General features: G+C 58.3%; 2 protein-coding genes across 3 annotated transcripts in view; one reads left to right on the forward strand and one right to left on the reverse strand.

Annotated features, from left to right (window-relative positions):
* NR1D1 (nuclear receptor subfamily 1, group D, member 1) lies at positions 1-6501 on the forward strand. The gene is made up of 7 exons (XM_012726210.1): positions 1-666; positions 3223-3561; positions 3857-3945; positions 4047-4191; positions 4550-5187; positions 5457-5642; positions 6152-6501. The coding sequence occupies exons 1-7, from the start codon at positions 636-638 to the stop codon at positions 6485-6487; spliced, it is 1764 nt and encodes a 587-aa protein (XP_012581664.1). The 5' UTR covers positions 1-635; the 3' UTR covers positions 6488-6501.
* THRA (thyroid hormone receptor, alpha) overlaps positions 6412-20012 on the reverse strand; it is a 23351-nt gene continuing 9750 nt past the window's right edge. Inside the window, exons 2-10 of one of the 2 annotated variants that reach the window (XM_012726211.1) lie at positions 19360-19706; positions 16998-17065; positions 16369-16469; positions 14230-14377; positions 13435-13640; positions 12453-12599; positions 11573-11831; positions 10951-11078; positions 6412-7169 (exon numbers count right to left, since the gene is read on the reverse strand). In XM_012726211.1, coding sequence (XP_012581665.1) covers positions 6915-7169; positions 10951-11078; positions 11573-11831; positions 12453-12599; positions 13435-13640; positions 14230-14377; positions 16369-16469; positions 16998-17065; positions 19360-19412 — 1365 coding nt within the window. In that variant the 5' untranslated portion in view covers positions 19413-19706 and the 3' untranslated portion in view covers positions 6412-6914. Of the gene's footprint in view, positions 7287-10950; positions 11079-11572; positions 11832-12452; positions 12600-13434; positions 13641-14229; positions 14378-16368; positions 16470-16997; positions 17066-19359; positions 19707-20012 lie in introns of both variants that reach the window. The other variant, XM_004684229.2, reaches the window with a different exon arrangement.

Raw genomic sequence — 20012 nt, forward strand, 5'->3', positions numbered from 1 at the left:
GGGCACGAGGCGCTCCCTGGGATCACATGGTACCTGCTCCAGTGCCGCGTGCGGCCCGGGAACCCGGGGTTGCTGGCGCCTGCGCAGAGCCCTCTGTCCCAGGGAAAAAGGCTGGGGCAAAAGGCGGCTGAGATTGGCAGAGTGAAATATTGCTGCCGAGAGATCGTAGCAGGGCACACGTCTCGCTTCTTCGCGCTTGGGTGCCCGGTTTCTCTTCATCACCTACTTATTTCCTGACTGCAACCTCTCTCCCTCTGGGACTTTTTGCACCAGGAGCTCCAGATTTGCCACCCTGCAGCGCTGCGGAGCCGTCAAGCAGTACTGCTCCGTGCACTGCAGAGATCCGACTCCTAGCTACCTTCTAACCAGAACTACCGCGGACTGATCCCCCTTCTCCCCTCCTCTCTGTGCTCTTCTCATGCAAAGGAGACCTCCGTTACCTCAGCGTCCCACCCTTCCGCAGGGTTGCGGTTTGGCCACCCCAAGATCTTGCTGCAGTGTGTCCCCGATCCTGATCGTGAGCCGCGGGGTCCACTCCCCGCCCTCAGCCAGTATCCAGGGGGCGACAGTGGTAATTGCAACCTCCACTTTGTGTCAAGGTCCCGTTTGAATGACCGCTCTCAGCCGGTAAAGACATGACGACCCTGGACTCCAACAACAACACAGGTATGAGATTCCCCTCACTGTCATTCCTTCCCTGTCGCTGTCTCCTCACCTGCATGTGCGCCTTAGAACAAAAACAAAAAACAAAACAACTTTATGAGGGACTAGAGAATCTCTCCTTCCCGGGCTTTGCTAGCCTGCTGCCATCAGCTGGGCTATCCAGAGCAGGTTGTTTAGCCTGGGAATGCGCTTCAAGCACGCCACCTCCACTCTGAAGTCCCAAAGGTCCCTTGAGCCTGAAGGACTGGGATCCCGGGCAGTAGGAAATGGCGAGTAGGTACGTAGAGTGAGACGAACAGTTCGGAGGTTCAGTTGGGAGGTTCGGGAGCTTTGGAGCGGCGCCCCGAGCCACCCCCTTCTGTCCACCCCTGCAGCTGTGGCATGCCAAGACTTCTCGGAAAGAGAATTCCCTCTTCCTCTTTCCCTAGTTCCCACTGGCTCAAGGTAACCTGAGAAACTGTGGGGCAGTAGGGCTTCAGGCTGGAGGTCCGGGGGGTAATGCTTGGCCAGACTCACAGGGGAATCCTCAGTGACAGTGGGGGGAGGCACTGGAAGGGCCCGGAGGGTGTTGCTGAACCCCACGGAGGACACCCACCGCGCCGGGGCGGCCTGGAGGGCTCACATGGCCGCGGAACCCGGCCCACGTGCTGCGTTTGTTTTCATTCAGCAGAAGCCGTGGCCACCACCCGATTGGTGGCTGCCTCCCGGCCCCATTACATAATGAGCTCCGCCCCTTGTCGCCCCGGCAACGCGTGTTCTCCTTTCTCCTCCCCTCGGTGGTCCGGGCCCAGCCCGCTCTCTGGGCCTGGCGCACGACCCGGACGCTGGGGGGCGGGACGGGGGCGGGGCTGTGCTACCGATTGACGGGAAGCGGGGAGGGTGGGGCCTCGAGTTCCGGGGTTCCTCGTTGGGGAGCCACGTGCGACAGGCACACGTGGAGCTGGGACGTGAGGCCGGCGGAGGGCCCGGCTCCCGCCCCGCCCCACTGAGATCTGGGTGAAGCTGGGCTGACTCACCACCCCCGCCTGCTTTCTTTTCCCGTCCGCCTGCCTCCCCCCATCACCAAAGAGGAGAGAGATGGGGTGATCCCTGACCTCTCCTGGCCTCATGTTTACGCTCCTCCAGGGGACCTCACATTTAGTCAGCCTTCTTTCCTCTTTAGCCTGTTTGCACTTACTTCATTGTATTTCCTTGAGACTGAGTCAGCTTGTCCACGTTCCAAATTGTTACCGTTCCCCCAAGCATCTCTCCTTATTCCTGCACTTTTTTGCCTCCCAACCTCACCGGATAAGCAGCAGTTTGCTATTTAAAGATTGCCCCATAACACCTGTATCCCAGAGTCATAGCTGGAAGGTTTAGTCTCTTTCATCTCCCCCCCCCAGCAACAAAGGAGTCTTGAGAGGCAGAGGTGAAAGTTGATTTCGTTTAACTTTCAAGTCAAGTCCGTGGTGGTGAGGCCTCTAGAAGTAGACTGCTAAGCACGCCCTTCACTTCCAGCTTGGAAGTCTCTTTGGGTGAAGGTCTTACTGCCGGTTTAGGAAATGGGTAGACTAGATCAAGTTCACTTACCACCAAATGAATGCCCATCCCCCCTACCTGAGTCCTGAAACTGTAGAAGCTGATCTGTTGTGCAACTGTTTTACAGGGAACTGGGTTCACCCTGACCAACCTTGAGCTATTTTAAGACTGCCCTGCCCAGCTTAGTGTGTGTCAGTGGGTGAGCAAGACATGTGCCTCTGTAGACAAGGTGGCCTGGCTTGTGTTGGCTCACACGTGGCCTGGGATCCTCCCTCTCACCCCGCCCATGGCAGGGCTATCTAGGTGCTTGGCAAGGTGTGGTAGGCAGGTCACCTTTTTCTTCTAATGTCACGGGAACTCAGCCACCTGGTTGGCAGTGTAGCCAGAGGGCCAAAGTCCTTGAATGACCAGAGAGCCAAGGTCATTGTGACCAGGCTGAGAGAACTGCTGGACAATTTGTCCTTCACTTTGCCTCCTACAACTTGCACTGCTCAGTCTTTTAAAATCAGACTAGATTCCACTCTGTCTTGCCTCTAAAGGGGAACCCACCTGAGCAGACCCTGTACCTTTGGAGAATACATCTTCCTGAACCCTTCACTCTCCTCGCTGTTGGCTAGCTGCCTTCCACGGGCTCATTCCTAAAAGTCTTAATGCTAAAATCAGCATTTTTGGGGGGTGGAAATGGCATTATGTGTCCCTAAGTCTACTGTTAACAATGAAGTTATGAGTTGCAGTTGATTATTTCCACAGAAGGCCTGCAGGACAGGTGGGCACGTATGTCAGATGCCAACAGGAGTCACGCCTTGAGTCATGCCAAGGCAGATGCCAAATATCTATATGGCAGGGCCATAGTACTGATGGGCCATGCCACGTCTAGTATGTGTTGGAGGGTTTCTTACTGTGTTTCTTTCTGGGGACTCCAAGATCAGGGGTTAGCCTCTGACGTACAGCAGTGTTTAGCGGGAGGCAGGGGTCTGGTGAACCGGGTGGTGCTTGAGGATGGAAGATACAGTCTCCACAACCCTTGTGTTCTCCTGCCAGGTGGTGTTATCACCTACATTGGCTCCAGTGGCTCCTCCCCGAGCCGCACCAGCCCGGAATCCCTCTACAGTGACAGCTCGAATAGCAGCTTCCAGTCCCTGACCCAAGGCTGCCCTGCCTACTTCCCACCGTCACCCACAGGCTCCCTCACCCAGGACCCAGCCCGTTCCTTTGGGAGCATTCCACCCAGCTTGAATGAGGATGGCTCCCCTTCTTCGACATCCTCCTCCTCTTCGTCCTCCTCTTCCTTCTACAATGGGAGCTCCCCAGGGAGTCTACAAGTGGCCCTGGAAGACAGTAGCCGAGTGTCCCCCAGCAAGAGCACCAGCAACATCACCAGTGAGTACATTTCCAGCTGCTCTCGGGGCCAGGAAGGCAGCCAGTCCTAGGCCGGGTGTTGGTGTTCACGTGACACTGCTGCTCTGGGGCTTGCTCTGGCCTTCGGGGGTTTCTCTTAAGAGTTGCACCAGCCCCTGTCCAGCCCAGTCTGGTCATTTGAGTGCCCCCCCCCGATACTAGAACACCTCCTCAACTCCCTTGGCTGAGAATCTCCAGCCTGGAAAACCTCCACATCTTGGGCCACCTGGATAGCCCGCCCACCTGCTGCTCACCCACCGCCCCTGTCTTCCCACAGAGCTGAACGGCATGGTGCTGCTGTGTAAAGTGTGCGGGGACGTTGCCTCAGGCTTCCACTACGGCGTGCATGCCTGTGAGGGCTGCAAGGTGAGGCAGGTGGGGGTAAGGGCGGGAGCAGGCGACCCCTCCCGCAGCCCAGCCGGGCCAGGCCCAGGCGCAGCTGCTCACTTGCTACCCCTGCGCTCCAGGGCTTCTTCCGTCGGAGCATCCAGCAGAACATCCAGTACAAGAGGTGTCTCAAGAATGAAAACTGCTCCATCGTCCGCATCAATCGCAACCGCTGCCAGCAGTGTCGCTTCAAGAAGTGTCTCTCCGTGGGCATGTCTCGAGATGGTGAGGCCACACCGTTGTCCCATCAGTGTCCACGTGTCCCCCCCACGCCCTCCCCCCCATTTCCGAACGAATCCCTCCCTTCCAAGAAGCCCCACATCCTCCTGCAAATCTCATCTGCATAGGGGAGGCGGTATTCCACCCTCTGGGTCAACACACACTTCTTTCCCATTAGTCCCTCAGGTCACCTCCTCCTGCAGTCCCTACTTGGAAAACCCCCTGGAGGGGCGTGGCCCGGCTGGTTTTAGTTTTGACGTGGAACCCCAAGCCTTCAGGGTCTTGCCCTTTCAGGAAGAAGGAAGGAAGAGGAGCACGTGAGTGTGTATGAGAACTTCCTGACACTGCTCTCGTCCTGTCACAGCTGTGCGTTTTGGGCGCATCCCCAAGCGAGAGAAGCAGCGCATGCTGGCTGAGATGCAGAGTGCCATGAACCTGGCCAACAACCAGCTGAGCACCCAGTGTCCGCTGGAGACCTCGCCCGCACAGCACCCCGCCCCAGGCCCCGTGGGCCCCTCGGCCCCCCCAGCCCCGGCCCCTTCACCACTAGTGGGCTTCTCCCAGTTCCCACAACAGCTGACGCCTCCGCGCTCCCCAAGCCCCGAGCCCACCGTGGAGGATGTGATTTCCCAGGTGACTCGGGCCCACCGAGAGATCTTTACCTATGCCCATGACAAGCTGGGCACCTCACCTGGCAACTTCAATGCCAATCGTGCATCTGGCAGCCCTCCGGCCACCACCCCACATCCCTGGGAGAGTCAGGGCTGCCCACCTGTCCCCAATGACAATGCCCCGGCCACTCAGCTTCACAATGAAGCCCTGAACAGTTTACGCCAGGCGTCCTGCTACCCTCCCGCCTGGGCCCCTGGTCCTGCCCACCACAGCTGCCACCAGCCTAACAGCAATGGGCACCGTCTATGCCCCACCCACGTGTACGCAGCACCAGAAGGCGAAGCAACTGCCAGCAGTCCTCGGCAGGGCAACTCCAAGAACATTCTGCTGGTGAGGGCATGGGGGGTGAGGTGGGCAGGGGGCCTGGAGGACTGGATTTAGCACAGGGCAGCTGGGTGTGCCTGGAGACTCGGATGTCCTTTTCCCAGGGGAGTATGCTCAGCCCTGCAGTAAGGCACTGCCCGGGAGACCTGGGACCTGGTTACCATCTAACTTGGTACAGCCCCAAACGCAGGTAGAACCTGGGGCCCAGCCCTGCTCGAGGGACCCATCCGAGTCAGCTGCTGGGGCTCCGTTCTCAAAGTCCCTTCCTCCTCCAGGCATGCCCCATGAACATGTACCCGCATGGACGCAGTGGGCGAACTGTGCAAGAGATCTGGGAGGATTTCTCCATGAGCTTCACGCCCGCGGTGCGGGAGGTGGTAGAGTTTGCCAAGCACATCCCTGGCTTCCGCGACCTTTCTCAGCACGACCAGGTCACCCTGCTTAAGGCTGGCACCTTTGAGGTGAGTTTCCCTTTGTGTTCCCTGCAGAACAATCTAGCACAAAGGCTTGGCGTCTGGGGCGGGCAGGAGCTCTGAAACTTCAGTATCTGGCTTTACAGATGCTTGACTAACAAAACAGGGGAGGGGACAAAGAGCCATCCCACTTCTGCCTCTGGACGACTGGGACTTCTGTCATGCCAGCTGGGGTCTAAGCACACCCTTCTGCCTTAAAATGATACCTTGGGCTACACTGTCACCCTCCCACCCTATGTAGGCCTGAGCCAATTTGCGTGGGTGCAGTGCCTCGCCCCAGGGAGTGACAGAGCTGAGACTTAGATTCAGGGGCCTCTGGAGTCCAGAGCCAGTGGGCCATTCCCCATCCCTGCCCGTGTGGTCCTTCCTCCATTGCCCAATCGCAAACCACCCTCAATCCACAGAGAAGTCTAAGGCTGAACCAGTAAGCGCTTCAGAAAACCTGAGGGCTCCTCCCACCCACCCAGGACGACTGTTCCCCGCCCCCCCACCCCCAGGTGCTGATGGTGCGCTTTGCATCGCTGTTCAACGTGAAGGACCAAACAGTGATGTTCCTGAGCCGCACCACCTACAGCCTGCAGGAGCTCGGTGCCATGGGCATGGGAGACCTGCTCAGTGCCATGTTCGACTTCAGCGAGAAGCTCAACTCCCTGGCGCTTACCGAGGAGGAGCTGGGTCTCTTCACCGCGGTGGTGCTCGTCTCGGCAGGTAGGCCAAGCTGTCGCCTGGCCCTGACCCGGGGAGGAGGCGGACGCAGTTCGATTCAACACACCTTTTATGGAGTACCTACTCTATGCCAGGCCCTGCACGGGGCGCTGGGGATACAGACATGATTCAGACACAGTCTAGCTGAGGAGACAGACTCATGCCCGACTAAATATAAAACAGTGAGATAAGTGTCACAGTAGAAGCATGAACCAAGGGCTTTGGAAGCACAGACAACTATTTCTGCCTGGGGGAGCTGGGGAAGGAGGTGACACTTGAGTGGGGCCTCAAAGGACAAGTACGATACTGCCAGGCAGGGGGAAGGGCATCCCAGGCAGAGGGAACTAGAGCGAAAAGCAGGGGAGCTGGGGTGTGTTTGGCCTGTTCAGGGAAGGAGCGTGGCCTGTGGGCTGGGCGGTGACTGGCCTTGCTGAGCCCAGGCTCCCAGCTCTGGGGGGTCGGTGGGGGGCAGGGGGGGTTCTGCTGGGGGTGGGGGCAGAGGCCTGGGAGAGGGGCCTTGCTCCCCTCCTCCTGCCCGTGGGCCCTAGGCGGGGCTTAGGGAGAGGCCGCGTTGCCTGGCGCAGCGGCCTCTGCTGCGTCCTCCTCCGTGTCCTCGTCAGAGGAGCTCAGGGAGTCTGCCTCACTGCTGTCGTCTTCCCCACAGACCGCTCGGGAACGGAGGACTCCGCTTCGGTGGAGCAGCTCCAGGAGACGCTGCTGCGGGCTCTTCGGGCTCTGGTGCTGAAGAACCGGCCCTTGGAGACTTCCCGCTTCACCAAGCTGCTGCTCAAGCTGCCGGACCTGCGGACCCTGAACAACATGCATTCCGAGAAGCTGCTGTCCTTCCGGGTGGACGCCCAGTGACCCGCCCGGCCGGCCTTCTGCCGCTGCCCCCTTGTACAGAATCGAACTCTGCACTTCTCTCTCCTTTACGAGACGAAAAGGAAAAGCAAACCAGAATCTTATTTATATTGTTATAAAATATTCCAAGATGAGCCTCTGGCCCCCTGAGCCTTCTTGTAAATACCTGCCTCCCTCCCCCATCACTGAGCCTCCCCATCCTCCCCTATTTAAACCACTCCCCCCTTATTCTTAGCCTCCCCCCCCCCAATTTGTTCTATTCCTGTCTCAAATCCAATAGTTCACAGCTGAGCTGGCTTCTGTGGTGTGTGCTCGTTTGGGGGTGGGGTGGGGTGGAAATACTGCCAAGGCTGGGGGGGACACCTCTCCATCTGGTCAGTTTGTGGGGCGGGTACTCTGCCAGCAGATGGGAGGATACAGGGAAACAGCACACAAGTCTAAGGGGGGTGCCCGAGGGGGTTATTTTCATCATATATTTATTACATAAATATATAGTAAAATAGACGAGCAACAATTACCATAAAAATATCTTTCTTTAAAATCCTGACCCAAAACACAACGGGGTGAAAAATCGCACATAACAGACATACTGATTGTCAACGTGGGGCGAAGTAGGAGCCCCCAAGTCACCCCTACCGGCCCCACCCCTCCCTGGGGAAGGGACCTACCTCCTTCCCTGTTTCTGGCCATTACCCCCCTCCCCCCACCCCAGCACCAGCTTCTTATACATTCAGTAGCGCCTCCAGGGAAGAGTCCCCTCCCCCCACCCAGGAGTTCCCAGGGCAGGAATTACTGTCCCCCTTATGGACGGTGTCTGTCACACGCCCTGCCCTTTCCCAGCCCTGTAGGCCCACCACCAGGGAAAGGGGTAGGGGCTCCTCCACCCCCACCCTCCCCAAGTCTGAGCAGGGAGGAGGCTGGATGAGGTATGTGTGTTATGAGTGATAGGAGGGGGAATACTGAGATGGAGAGGCCGGTGGTGGGGGCGGGTAGTGGTCATGGCTCTGGCACCCCCTTGTCCTGGCCTGGCCCCCTCATCCTATTCCCAGCAGTCCCTCCTCCCACCAATACTGCACCTGCTGCCCCACCCTGCCTGCCCTAGTGCCCTGGGCCAATACTGGGGGAGGCATGCTGAGCACCCACATCAAGGCCATCCCCTTCATTAGCACCAATGGCCCCCAGGAGAGGGCCCTGTCCCCTACTTTCACAGCAGGGACTGGGACAGCTGCCTCTCTAGAGCAGGTGCGGCACTCCTGAGTCTCCCTGGCTCCTCCCCCCACGTGTACTCGCTCACACATTCACGCAGAGGAAAGCACACATACACCCCACCTCGGTGAGTGAGGGGGGAGAGAGAGGGGGCCGGGGCAGGGGGGAGTGAGGGATCACAGCTGATATGACTGGGAGTGGGTTGGGGGATTCCCAAGTGCCTGTGAGAGGCCATGGCTGAGAATGGTGATGACCAGGGAGAGGTGGGGATGGAGGGATGGGGGAGACAGCAGACAGGTCAGGAATTCCACTGGGCCCCCGGGGGGGGGGGGGGGTGGCAGGAAGGTAGAGGGCTTATCCAAGGGGCTGGAGTAATACAGGAATCAGAACCCCAGGAGAGAGAGAGAGAGGACAGACAGACAGAGACAGCAAGGGCGGCCAAAGCCCGATGGGGGTGGGGCAGGCACACACTCAGGTGCCAGCAGATGTTCTTCCAGGCCCCCTCACCCTGTCGGAACACCTGAACAGTGGGGGCAGGACGGAACCCTGCTGGGCAGCATGGCCTTGCCTTCCCTTGTGTGTGTGTGTGTGTGTGTGTGTGTGTGTGTGTGTGTGTAGGGGGCTGTGGCAGGCTGAGGGTCAGAGTGGGGTGGCAGGTTCCCCACCGCTTAAGACATTTTTGCCCCAATAGTGCAAAGCGCAGGAAGCCCTGGCACCCCGCCCCCCGCCCCCCGCCCCATTCCCCATGGCTTCCGGGGGCATCTATGTCCACCCATCCATCCCTGCCGACGTGCAGCCGAGCCCAGGGCCCTCTGGTCTGCTCTGTCCCTCCTGCCCTCTCCTACCCCCCCTGCAGAGGGCCGCCTCCCTCCCCGACCCCCCAAGGAGTGGGTGATAGCCAAAGGGAGGGGGAGGTGGGCAGCTCACCCCAGTGCAGACCAACAGAGTGCTCCTCACCAGGAGGGTGGGAGGGGCTCAAGCCAAAGTCCCTGAATTACAGAAAAGTAGAGGGGAAGGGGTCCCAGGGGCACAGGGTGGGGGCTGGCCTAAAGAGCTTCAAATAAAAAAGGATGAGCACCAACCACCCCTTCCCTGGGCCGCCAACTAAGTGCCATTTATCTCAGCACCCCCCTTCTGGTGCCTGCCTGCCCAGAGTCTGGGTTAGTGCATCAAGTAGGAGGGGGAAGGAGGAGGGCAGAGGTCAGAGGAGGGCCCAGAAGACAGCGGGAGCAGGGTCCGAAGTGGGTGAGGCTCCGGGACAAGCTCCCGCGTGCACCTGCACCCCCACCCCGGGCAGCAGCATCTGGGTTGTAGCTAATACTGCAGGATGTGTGGAGGGCGGGAGCTCGAGCCACAGTTTTTCCTGTGTGGGTGCCAAGGTGTGGCGGGGTGGAGGGGACAGGGAGAGGCCCCTGGGGCTGGGCACTTGAAAGGGGAGCTGTGTGGGCAGCAGGGCAGGCTGGTGAGGGGCCAGCTGGCATCCAGCGTGAGAGGTAGATGGAACTCAGCGGGCACGAGTGGCAGAGAGCAGAGGGGGTACTGGGGTGGGGTGCCAAAGGGGCACAGAGGGGGGGCACGGCAAGGGGGGTGGCCAGGACCCTGTTGTGTTAGCTCACAGCTCTGATCGGCAGCCCTACCCTTGGGGACCTGGTGTGGGGGGCACTTCTCTCTGATTTGGGGGAGGTGGGGCAGCTCTCAAAGTGCATGGGGGTGGTAGGGGGGGTCCTCCCCTCTGGCCAGCCTCAGTTAATAACTTAATATCATCTCTCTCTCTCTCTCTCTCTCTCTCTCTCAATCGCTCAATCTTTTTTTTTTTTTCTTTTTCTCTCTGTCGAGTTTTTCTTCATTTATCTTGTCCCCTTGCCTGGTATCCAAAGTGCAGTTAGAATGACTATAATTTTTAACCTCCAGGGGAGGAGCCAAGCCAAGCCTTTCTTTGCACCCAGGCATCTGGGGAAGAGGCCCTTAGCCTGGAGGGGGAACCTAGGCCAAGGAATGGGGGGGGGGCTCTCGCTTGGGCTGTGTAGGGGGTGAGCTGAGGGCACCTTCCCCCACCCCACACTCCTGTCCCTCACAGTCACTCCTCCCCTGCAGTTAGGATGGCTCTTAGCTCTCCTCCCTTCCCCTGCCTTCTCAGGGGACGGGGTCCTGGGAACCGCAGGACACGGCTCCCCAGCCTCCCACACTGTCCTGTTCATAGCAAGTTCATTTGTGTGCCCTGTCCCAGGGCCGGAGGCTCTGAGGAGGGACGGGGGCAGTGCGGGTGTGTGTGGGAGCTGAATCTATCCGAGGGCGAGAGGAAGGAGAGAAGAGGTGTGGGGTCTCCCTCAGCCCCCAGCTCTGCCCCTTCTCTCCAGGCTCCTCCCCACCAGCTCCGCACACCCTCTGGCCGCCTGAGGCTTTAGACTTCCTGATCCTCAAAGACCTCGAGGAAGAGTGGGGGGAAGAGTTCGGTGGGGCACTCGACTTTCATGTGGAGGAAGCGGCTGGCGTGGCAGGCCCCGATCATGCGGAGGTCAGTCACCTTCATCAGCAGCTTGGGCCAGAAGTGCGGAATGTTGTGTTTGCGGTGGTTGACGTAGTGCTCGAACGCCAGCAGGTACGCCTCCTGACTCTTCTCGATCTTGTCCACACACAGCAGGCCCGAGCGGTCTGTGGGGAGCAGGTGCGTGCCGGTGAGTACGTGACAGCGGTGAGGGTGGGGGAGGGGCCCAGGAGGAAGGAGCAAGGACAGAGGGTGGGGGGGGTCTGGCAAGAAGGGCTGGTGGTGGGAGAGGCAGGCCCAGGAAGAGAGGGAGGGAGAGAGGATGGAGGCAGGGCACAGGAGATGCAGGGAACAAGGCGGGGTGGGCATGAAGGGAGCGGGGTGCCAGATTGGCCCTGGTGGCGGAGAGGAAGAACAGAGGAAGGCGGGATCAGGAGGCAAGAGACAACAGCAGAGTCAGAGGTGACAGAGACGGGGACGGGAAGCAGGTAGGCTCGAGTGCCAGAGAAAGCCTGGGTGACAGCCGTAAGCAGCGGGCGGGGGTGGAGAAGCTAAGGAGCAGAGACGACTAGACTCGGAAAGAAGAGCCCTTTCTGGGCCCGGGGCCAGTCACGCTCTGGGGCCATGGAGGCTGCCAGCCCTCCCAGCCACGGGCAGGTACCTGTTGACATTAGCAGCACAGCCTGCAGTAGAGCCACTTCCGTGTCATCCAGGTTAAAGGCAGAGAGTGACTTGCCCAGTTCAAAGATGGCGTCGGAGACGACGCCCAGGCCGCCATTCTTGAGCTGCTCCCGCTTGACAGCCATCTCTCCACTCAGGGTCAGTGTGTCGCTCTCGGGGTCGTAGCGGACAGCCGCCCGCAGGGACATGATCTCCATGCAGCACCCCTTCAGGAGGATGATCTGGTCTTCGCAAGGCAGCTGTGGGGAAGCAAGGCACAGGCACGCTCAGCCGGTGTCCCCCAGACGCCCTCTGGGGGCTTCAAGGTCAACACTGGCTTCAGCCAGGAATGTGTACTTGGAGAGTGAGCCTGGTCCTGGGCAGTAGACTTGCCTGTCTCATCAGCCTCACAGCTAAGCCTGCGCGGTACGACCCGTCTCTATCTCCATCCCTACTGCAGATGCGGAAACCGCACGACAGGGAGCAAGAAAACATGGTGAAGACGCTACCAAGTATTGGACAGACAGTCACTGGAGGTAGTGCTCTTTACAATGGGGACAACTTTCAAGTTGTCTGGAGTTGGAATGGCCATGTAGAGTTGGTGGGGAGAGGGCCAGGGAAGGCCTGGGAGGGGCCGTGGGCCGAGCACTTGGAGCCTGCTGGCTCCCCAGGGATCAGCTCGCCCCGGGTGTAGGCTGACACGTGTGCAGGTACGTGTGTGTGTGCATGCAGGTACACTCAAGAACATGCATGCATGTTCACACGCACTGGGAGTGTGCTGAGCTACAGCCAGAGTCTCAGGTGGTCAGATGCTGGTATCAGGAAGCCCGAGCTTCCCTCCAGTATATGGTACCACGTCTCACTTCCCACCTGCAACTCACCTCGGAGAACATGGGCAGTTTTTTGGCAAAGTCCACCACGCGGGTGATGGCCGGGGTGATGATCTTGGTAAACTCGCTGAAGGCTTCTAGGTCCACCTTGTCTCCATCCGGCATGGAGACGATGGGTGACTGGCCAATGTCATCAGGCTGGAGGGAGAGACAGGGGTCAGCTGGGGCTGCAGACCCCTTTCAACTTCTCACTGAGGCTCCCTGCCCACCAGGGGGAGCTCCAGGGCAGCCTGGGGAAGAGGGGTCCCGGGTCCCAGCCAAAGGCTTCTCTTTCACCTTGAGGCTGTAGAACATGGCCAGAGCTCCAAGCTGGCTAATACTGACGATGACCATAATAGCAGAAGGAATGTAATAGTAACGGAAACTGTATTTGTTGGATATTTAATATGCAGTCAGGCATGTTTTACATATATTATCTCACTTAATCTTCACTACAATCCCGTAAGAAGGTATAATTATCACCATCACAGAGCAGGAAACTGAGGCATAGCACTGCTGAGTAAGAGCCCAAGGTCAGATGGCCAGTAAGTGGTAGAACTAGGACTAAACCTAGGAGCCTGACTCCTCTTTCTCACATACACACACACACACACACACACACACATACACACACACACACACACACACCTGCCTGGTGTCACAGCCCACACTCCTCAACGCACGCTGTTCCCTGCATGTGCTTCCCGGAACCAGAACCAGTTTTCTGCCTCCCCCTCCCCCCAGTTATAACCAACAGTCCATCTCCTCCTAAGTTGAATGCTCACTTAAAACTCAGTTCTGCCAGGGCCTAACACAATGCCTGGCACTCAGCAGCTGCCAAAAAATACGGTTTCAAGGTGTATGGGGGACGGTGGGGGAGTGAGCTTTGGGTCGGTTAAATCAGGGTGGCTTTCTGGAGGAGGCAAGACTCTGGAGCCCGCTCCCCTTGCCAAGCCACTCAGCTGCTTCTCTCTCCACACCCCCCTCTCCTTACCAGGAATTTCCGCCTCTGCTTCCAATGGCTGCCCTGGGCATTTGTGCTGCGATGGGCCTCCGTGGCAACATGGATCAGATCCCACTCTTCGGGAGTGGGCTCTGGTCGCTGCTGCAGAGACCGGATCATCTCCTCCTTCCGCCGCCGCTCCCGGTTCTGCTCGATCAGCTTGCGCTTAGCCACCCGCTTGGAGTCGTCTAGAACCACTGTAACAGACACACAGTCTGTGTGGCACTCCCCACACCCCCTCCCAGAAGCCACTCCTCCTGGTGCGCAGCTAGGGAAACTGAGTGGTTCAGTGGTTCCCATACCACCCAGCGGTGGGGGGCAAGCTGGACAGGGATGACCACTGGGAAGTCAGCTTCAATTTGGGCTGCTCCAGGGGAACGGCACATTCTGCAGGGCCTTTCTGATAGTGGTTACCAGCGACCTTGCCGCCCAGTTCCCAGCCAGTGAGACGCCCTCTCTCAGCCAGAAGTGGAGTGCCTTCTCTGGCAGTCGGGAGCAACATGGGGTTGCTGAGGGCATCTTTCTACTCAGCGACTCCCTCCCTAAGGCCCCCAAGCGGCACAAGGCAGACAGGCACTGGGCCCTCATCCAGGACCCGCAGAGTGACCCTTGGCTTCCTTTCCCCAGGGAGGGGGGCAGCAGGGACCCATGAGCGTTCATCCTCCCAGCAGCCAGGCCTGGATGGTCACTCTGTCCTGTGGGCCCTGAGGGTATCCTGGAAGGGGGCTGCCATATCTGACCACGCCTCCCCACAGCTGCGGGCCGTCCCCCCACCCGCCCCCTTACAGTCCATGGCCATGCCCACGGCGATGCACTTCTTGAAGCGGCACAGCTGGCACTGATTGCGGGTGATCTTGTCGATGACACAGCAACTATCATATTTGCAGGAGTAGGTGGGATGGAGGTTCTTCTGGATTGTGCGGCGAAAGAAGCCCTAAAGAGGGGGGTGGGGGGGGTCACAGAGCCATTGTGAGTATGTGGTCTCCTTCCTGACCAAGTTCTCTGGGGGCCGAGGGGATTATCAAGGCAGCCTGGCATCCGGCTGACTTGGAAGCCCAGCAGCCACAGGGGTCAGGCTCAGAGCATTAGAAATAGGTGCCTCAGGCCCCAGGCTGGAGGGCGGGGCACATGGGGAGCGGTGCTGGGAGGTAAGGATGGAGAGATCTGGGCCTAGGGTGGCGTAGCTGCTAAGCTTAAAGGAAGAAGAGCTTGGCAAGTCTGACTAATACCTTCTAGTCCATCTGCTAAAAGCCCTAAAACAACACCAACCCCAAAGCCATCCTCACAGGCTGCCTGTGCAGGAGGACTCTGTAAACTAGAGGGTCAAAAAGTGGAGAAATGGGCTTGGCTATGAAGGCCAAGAGTTTCAAAAGAAAAAGTGGCATTTTATACATGTAGTCTTTGCATTAAAGGAAAAAGCTCGAGAATCCAGATGGTAGCAGTGAGAAGAGCTACTACGGGGCAGGGCATCTGAAGCCTTTTCCTTAGTGCATCACTGCCGTTAACACTTGTGTTAACCACAGAGGTAGGCGCTGTGATCACCTCCACTGGACGGACTGATGTTTGGAGACCTCAAGCAATTTGCCCAAAGTCGCCTGGCTCAAAAGGCAGCAGCACCTGGACCAGAGGGAGCAGCGCCCGGTCTGGGCACTCAGAGGCTGAGGCTCTCACCAAAAGCACAGATCCCAAGGCCCTCCCCGGTGGCGCAAGGGGTTAAAGCGCAGCACAATAAAGCCGACCCAGCCGCTTCTGCACAAGTTCAACCCCCGGCCAGGGAGGTGACCGCATGGGCATGACGCAGCAGACCTCTCCTGACCTGCCCGCTGCTCCCTTCAGCAGTGTACTTCAGTCCACCTGCCTGTTCTGCTCTCCGCTCTGCCTCTGGTGAATCCTATCACCCCCTACACCTCTGGCCTGTACCTCAGCTCTTGTATGCATACATAAATAAATCTTTAAAAAAAAAAAAGCAGAACACACAGATTCCTGTGCCTCACTCTACTCCTGTGTCAGCACTCTCCAGGGACGGGGCCAAAGCCTCTCGGTTTTGGGGGCTCCTCTGGGACTCACGTGCTGAGGGTGAGGCCCCTCGCTCTACAGTATGTAGCCCACAATGCCTCTGGGAGCAGTGTCATGGAACTTTCTCCTGGCTGATCTTGACTCTTAAGAAACAAAGGAACGCGAAGCCTTCACATACTTGTAAATAATTCTGTTTCTTGGAAGGTCTTCCATTTCCAGGGTGATGCTGGGAACACCCCCGCAGGTTGTAGTGACCAAAGTAAACACGGAGGGAGGCTGCCTAGGCCATGACTTTGCCCTCGCTGCCCGGCGACTGCCACCCTCTCCCCCAGGCCCCTGCTATGTCCTTGCTGATCTGCCCACCTTCACCGGGCAAGTGCACCCGCTTCCTGGGCTCCACCACAAAAGGTTCTGATCAAGTAGGGTGGACCGACCTGGGCTCTGCATTTTCCTGGTCCCGTAGGTAGCCAGGAACCACGTTCAGAAAAACACTGATGCCTGTCTGTTTGAAGCCTGTCTGGCGGGCAGGTGGTGAGAAGGACCCTAACCCTTCACACTTAACACACTGGCTGGCTGGCTGGCAGCTGACAAGTACTGGGTGCTTCTTTTGTGCCTGGCATTGTTTTAAATACTTTATGTGAATGATCTCATTGAATTCCCCCTAAGACTCGACGAGGCCGGTGACATAGGTAACATGACTAGTCTCCTTTCATACATGAAGAAACCGAGGCCCAGAAAGGTTAGAGCAAGGATTATGAATGAACAAATGAGTGAATGAATAAGAAATGATGGTAACCAGCAGGTTTTAGGTTCCCTGTTTATAGAGCTGTTGGTTGTACCAGGTGCTGAAAGCCTGAGTGGGAGACGGGGTTAGGCGTTGGGGGTGGGGCGGGGCTGGCTGGCCCATACCTTGCAGCCCTCGCAAGTGATGCAGCGGTAGTGGTAGCCGGTTGCCTTGTCCCCACACACGACACACTGCTCGTCTTTGTCCAGGTAACTAGGGATATACCCTGGGGGGAGGAAGGAGGCAGGCAGGGAGGCATGGCTTGGGCCCGAGCTGAGTGGCTCCTATGCTGGCTCCCCCTTTCTGGCCCATCCCTGACCCAGCCTCCCTACAGGGTTCTTAGTCTCCAGGTGGGGTCCTGGAGACACATCAGAGGTTATCGTGTCTAGCCTCTTCCCTAAGAATAAAGAGCACCCCCACTCTTCTGACTGTCCATTCAGGAGTTTCCTCTGGCTGCATCCGAGGGTCAGGGGAGACAGGAGAGGGAGCAAATGTCAGCAGCTCATCTCAGAGGAATACACCAAGGACCCCGCTGAGGCCTCGGACATGGGGTGCCAGAAAAGGAAAGGGGTCTAATCCATCCTCAAAACCCACAGGCCCACAGAAGCCCTCTCACCTCCAGGCAAGTTCATCCCAAGCCCTCTAGGAGGCGCTCCCCATGGGACACAGGTGCTGCAGACAGTGTGCAGGCCCCAGAGAGACCTGGCCTGGCTGGGGGGAGGGCGGGCGAGAGGGCGCATGTAGCTAAGCTCACCTGACATGCTGGTTTTCAGGGAACATTGGCCGTTCTTTCTTTTTCGCTTTCCATCTGGTGACCTGGCACTGGATGGGGGCAAGGTGGGCAGAGTCACAGAGCATGCGAGGGCAGCCCCCTTCTCACCTAGCAGGTTAATATAACCCCCCACCCAAATCCCTCCAACTGTGTCCTTGTTCAACCCCCTCCCCCAGGTCAGCTGACAAAGCTGAGAAGGGTCCAGCTATCTGGAAGCTACAGGGGACAGAGATAAGGCATTTGGCTGGGGCACAAGTATGATCCAGTGCCCCAACACACACACACACATACACACACACAAGCGTGTGCACACATAGGACCTTAGGCACCTGCACTTCACAAGATACCCACATATTTAAGCCTTCAGTACCTGACACCTGCAGAAGGAATCCTCAGGACATGTTGAAAGGACATAACCTTTACACACACACACACTATACGCCAGAGCACATGTGCCTGTCAGCACAAACCCAGGTGCGGCACATACACACCAGAATCTACATCTCTGCAACCTTCAAGACATTCTTAAATGTGTATACGACCACTAGTGTGTGCCCTTCCCACCCCCCGTTGCTTGAACACGTTGCTTGATTTCCAGGCCAGGCCCACATGCTAAATAACCACAGTGACTGAAAACAGTGCCCAGCAACTAGAACCTAGTGCCGGGAATGAGAGACCAGGAAGGGATTGCCAGAATCCCAGTGTCCATGGCCTCCACTTAATAGAGCAGCAGCCGAGGTCCTGCTGGCCTGGTGACACTGGGCACTGCAGAAAGAGCCAGCATGAAGCTGAGTGCCCCTCCATGCAGGGCACGAGCAATTCTCAGCCATGGCACATATATGTCTCCCGTCTCTGCACACACATGTTATGTAACGGCAGACACACGTCTTATGTAAGCCCTCGACATGCGTGTACGCTCGACTGTATAACCTCGCACACCCACTCTTGCGAGGGGCACGATGCAGGGCCCTCCTCCCCAGCCGGGTGCAGCACCCAACACACTGACACAGTGACCTTGGCCAGGTCAGCGTCACAGACAGCACTGCATTTCATGCCCCCTTGGGCACTGCCCTGTGCTGGAGGGTCAGCCCTCCCTCCCCTCTCCAGGACAGGTGTGTGGGGGGGGGCTTCTGGACACTTAGGTCTCAGGTGAGCGCGGCCTCAGCAAATACTAACCTCTCAGTTTCTGGGTGTAGTTCCCAGGAAAGCCACTGGGTGGCGCAGGGACATGGGGAGGTAGGGTGTCGGGGAGGGGCTGTAGTCTGAGGTGGGGGGGGGTGCATTCCCGCCTTTCTCCAGTTAGGAGTAGATTTTTCAGGCCCCACAGAGCCTGGGCAGGAAGGTACAGAGGCTTCGAGTAAGAGAGAGCTAAAAAGTGATAGGTTAGATCTTTTTCAGAGTCTCCCCTACGGTGAGGCTTTTGGGGGTACCCCAATTTCCTCCCTAACTGCCAGTCCCATCCATTGCCTCTACCTCTCCAGGGACCCAGTCTTGGGCCCCAAGGCTTTGCCTGGCCAGGCCTCAGGCCTCCTGGCTCATGATCTGGTCTCCTAGGCAACGGCCACACTGCTCCCCAGAGCACCCCCTCCCCCAATCTCTCCATGGCCATAGGCACAGGCTGTACCCAGCTCCCAGGGCACCATGCCAACTGGGACAGAGCTCTGTGCCACTTGGAGCCAACGGGAGAGGCAGAGACCCTCTGGGCTCCTGGAGGGCAAGGCAGCTCACAGGTAACCTGGCCTGGCCATGTGTGGGGCCGCCTCCTTCACGTGCAAGCACAACCCTCTTAGCTGGCATTCACTTCCACTTCCTGGGAGGAGCTCCACGACAGTGCCCGCCCTTGCCCACGAACAAGGAAGAGCTTGTGGGGCTCCCGGTAGGTTCCAAATGTAAGTGTGGGCTGTGACCAATGATGACGGGTGCACGTGCCCTGAAATGTCACGTCACATACACCGTGGCATGTGGACGGCACAGCAAAGGGCTGGCGCGAATGGGCCGTAAGGGAGAGCAGGCCGTCTGCAATCCGCACGTGCAGGTGAGGGCAGCAGTGGCAGAGGCGACGGTCTGCACCACACTGACCAGGCAGCAGCCTGTGTGGCTGCCGCCTGTAGTGACTTTGCCCTGTATCACTCACCCCTTCTGCAAAATGGGCATCTCTCAGTCCACGTGCCCAGTTTTCTGTGAATCTGAACATGACCTCACCTCCTGGGCAAAGGTAGGCAGCAGGCTCACTGGCCTTGCCCATCCCCCAGAGGTGCTTAAAGTGCCCAGGCACAGCTCTCTGGTGCCAGGTCACCCCGCCTGTGGTCTAAGAGCTGACACGTCCAGTGGTGGCACCCATTACCTGTTCTCCTCTGGGTCTGACCCACACTCCACCTTGCTTGGCTTCTGTTCCATTCACTTCAATTCCATCCAGGATGCCCTCCAGCACGCCAAGAGACTGGGGTGGGCACACTGGCCCCCCCGGCACAACCACAGGCCGCCCACCCCCTGCCACCCAGGCCCTAGGGCATAGCACCCATGGTGCCCGCCTCAGCACTTGGCCTTTCACACCATGCCCTGCACCCCAAGGGGGGCGGGCGGTGAGAGGGGCCAGGGAGTGGCAGGTGGTAGGGCTGGGGGGCAAACAGGGTCTGTGGGTGGTCCTGGGCTGGGGGTGTAGCTTCAGAGTCGTCTACTGTCCAGAGGTCCCTGTGGAGAGAGAGGCAGGAATAAGAAGGTGCCATGGGGTGGGTGGACAGGGCCCCTCTGGTGGCAATATATTTTGGCTCTTGGGGCCCCTAGCAAGATGGTGGTGGGCATGGGAGAGGCCCAGGATAACCCCTCTGTTCAGCAGGTACAGCAGGCAAGACTGAGCCACACGCCCTAAACCCCAGACATGGAAAGGGATGAAGGGACACAGGAGGTGATCCATGGACCATGTCTCAATTCCATATCCAGTCAAGTGCTCAGCCCTAACACGAGCCAGCTGTTCCCAACTCATCCGAGAGCAAGAGG

This window comes from Condylura cristata, unplaced genomic scaffold (assembly GCF_000260355.1).
Source record: "Condylura cristata isolate star-nosed mole 26May11 unplaced genomic scaffold, ConCri1.0 scaffold00017, whole genome shotgun sequence".
Classification (NCBI taxonomy): Eukaryota; Metazoa; Chordata; class Mammalia; order Eulipotyphla; family Talpidae; genus Condylura; species Condylura cristata.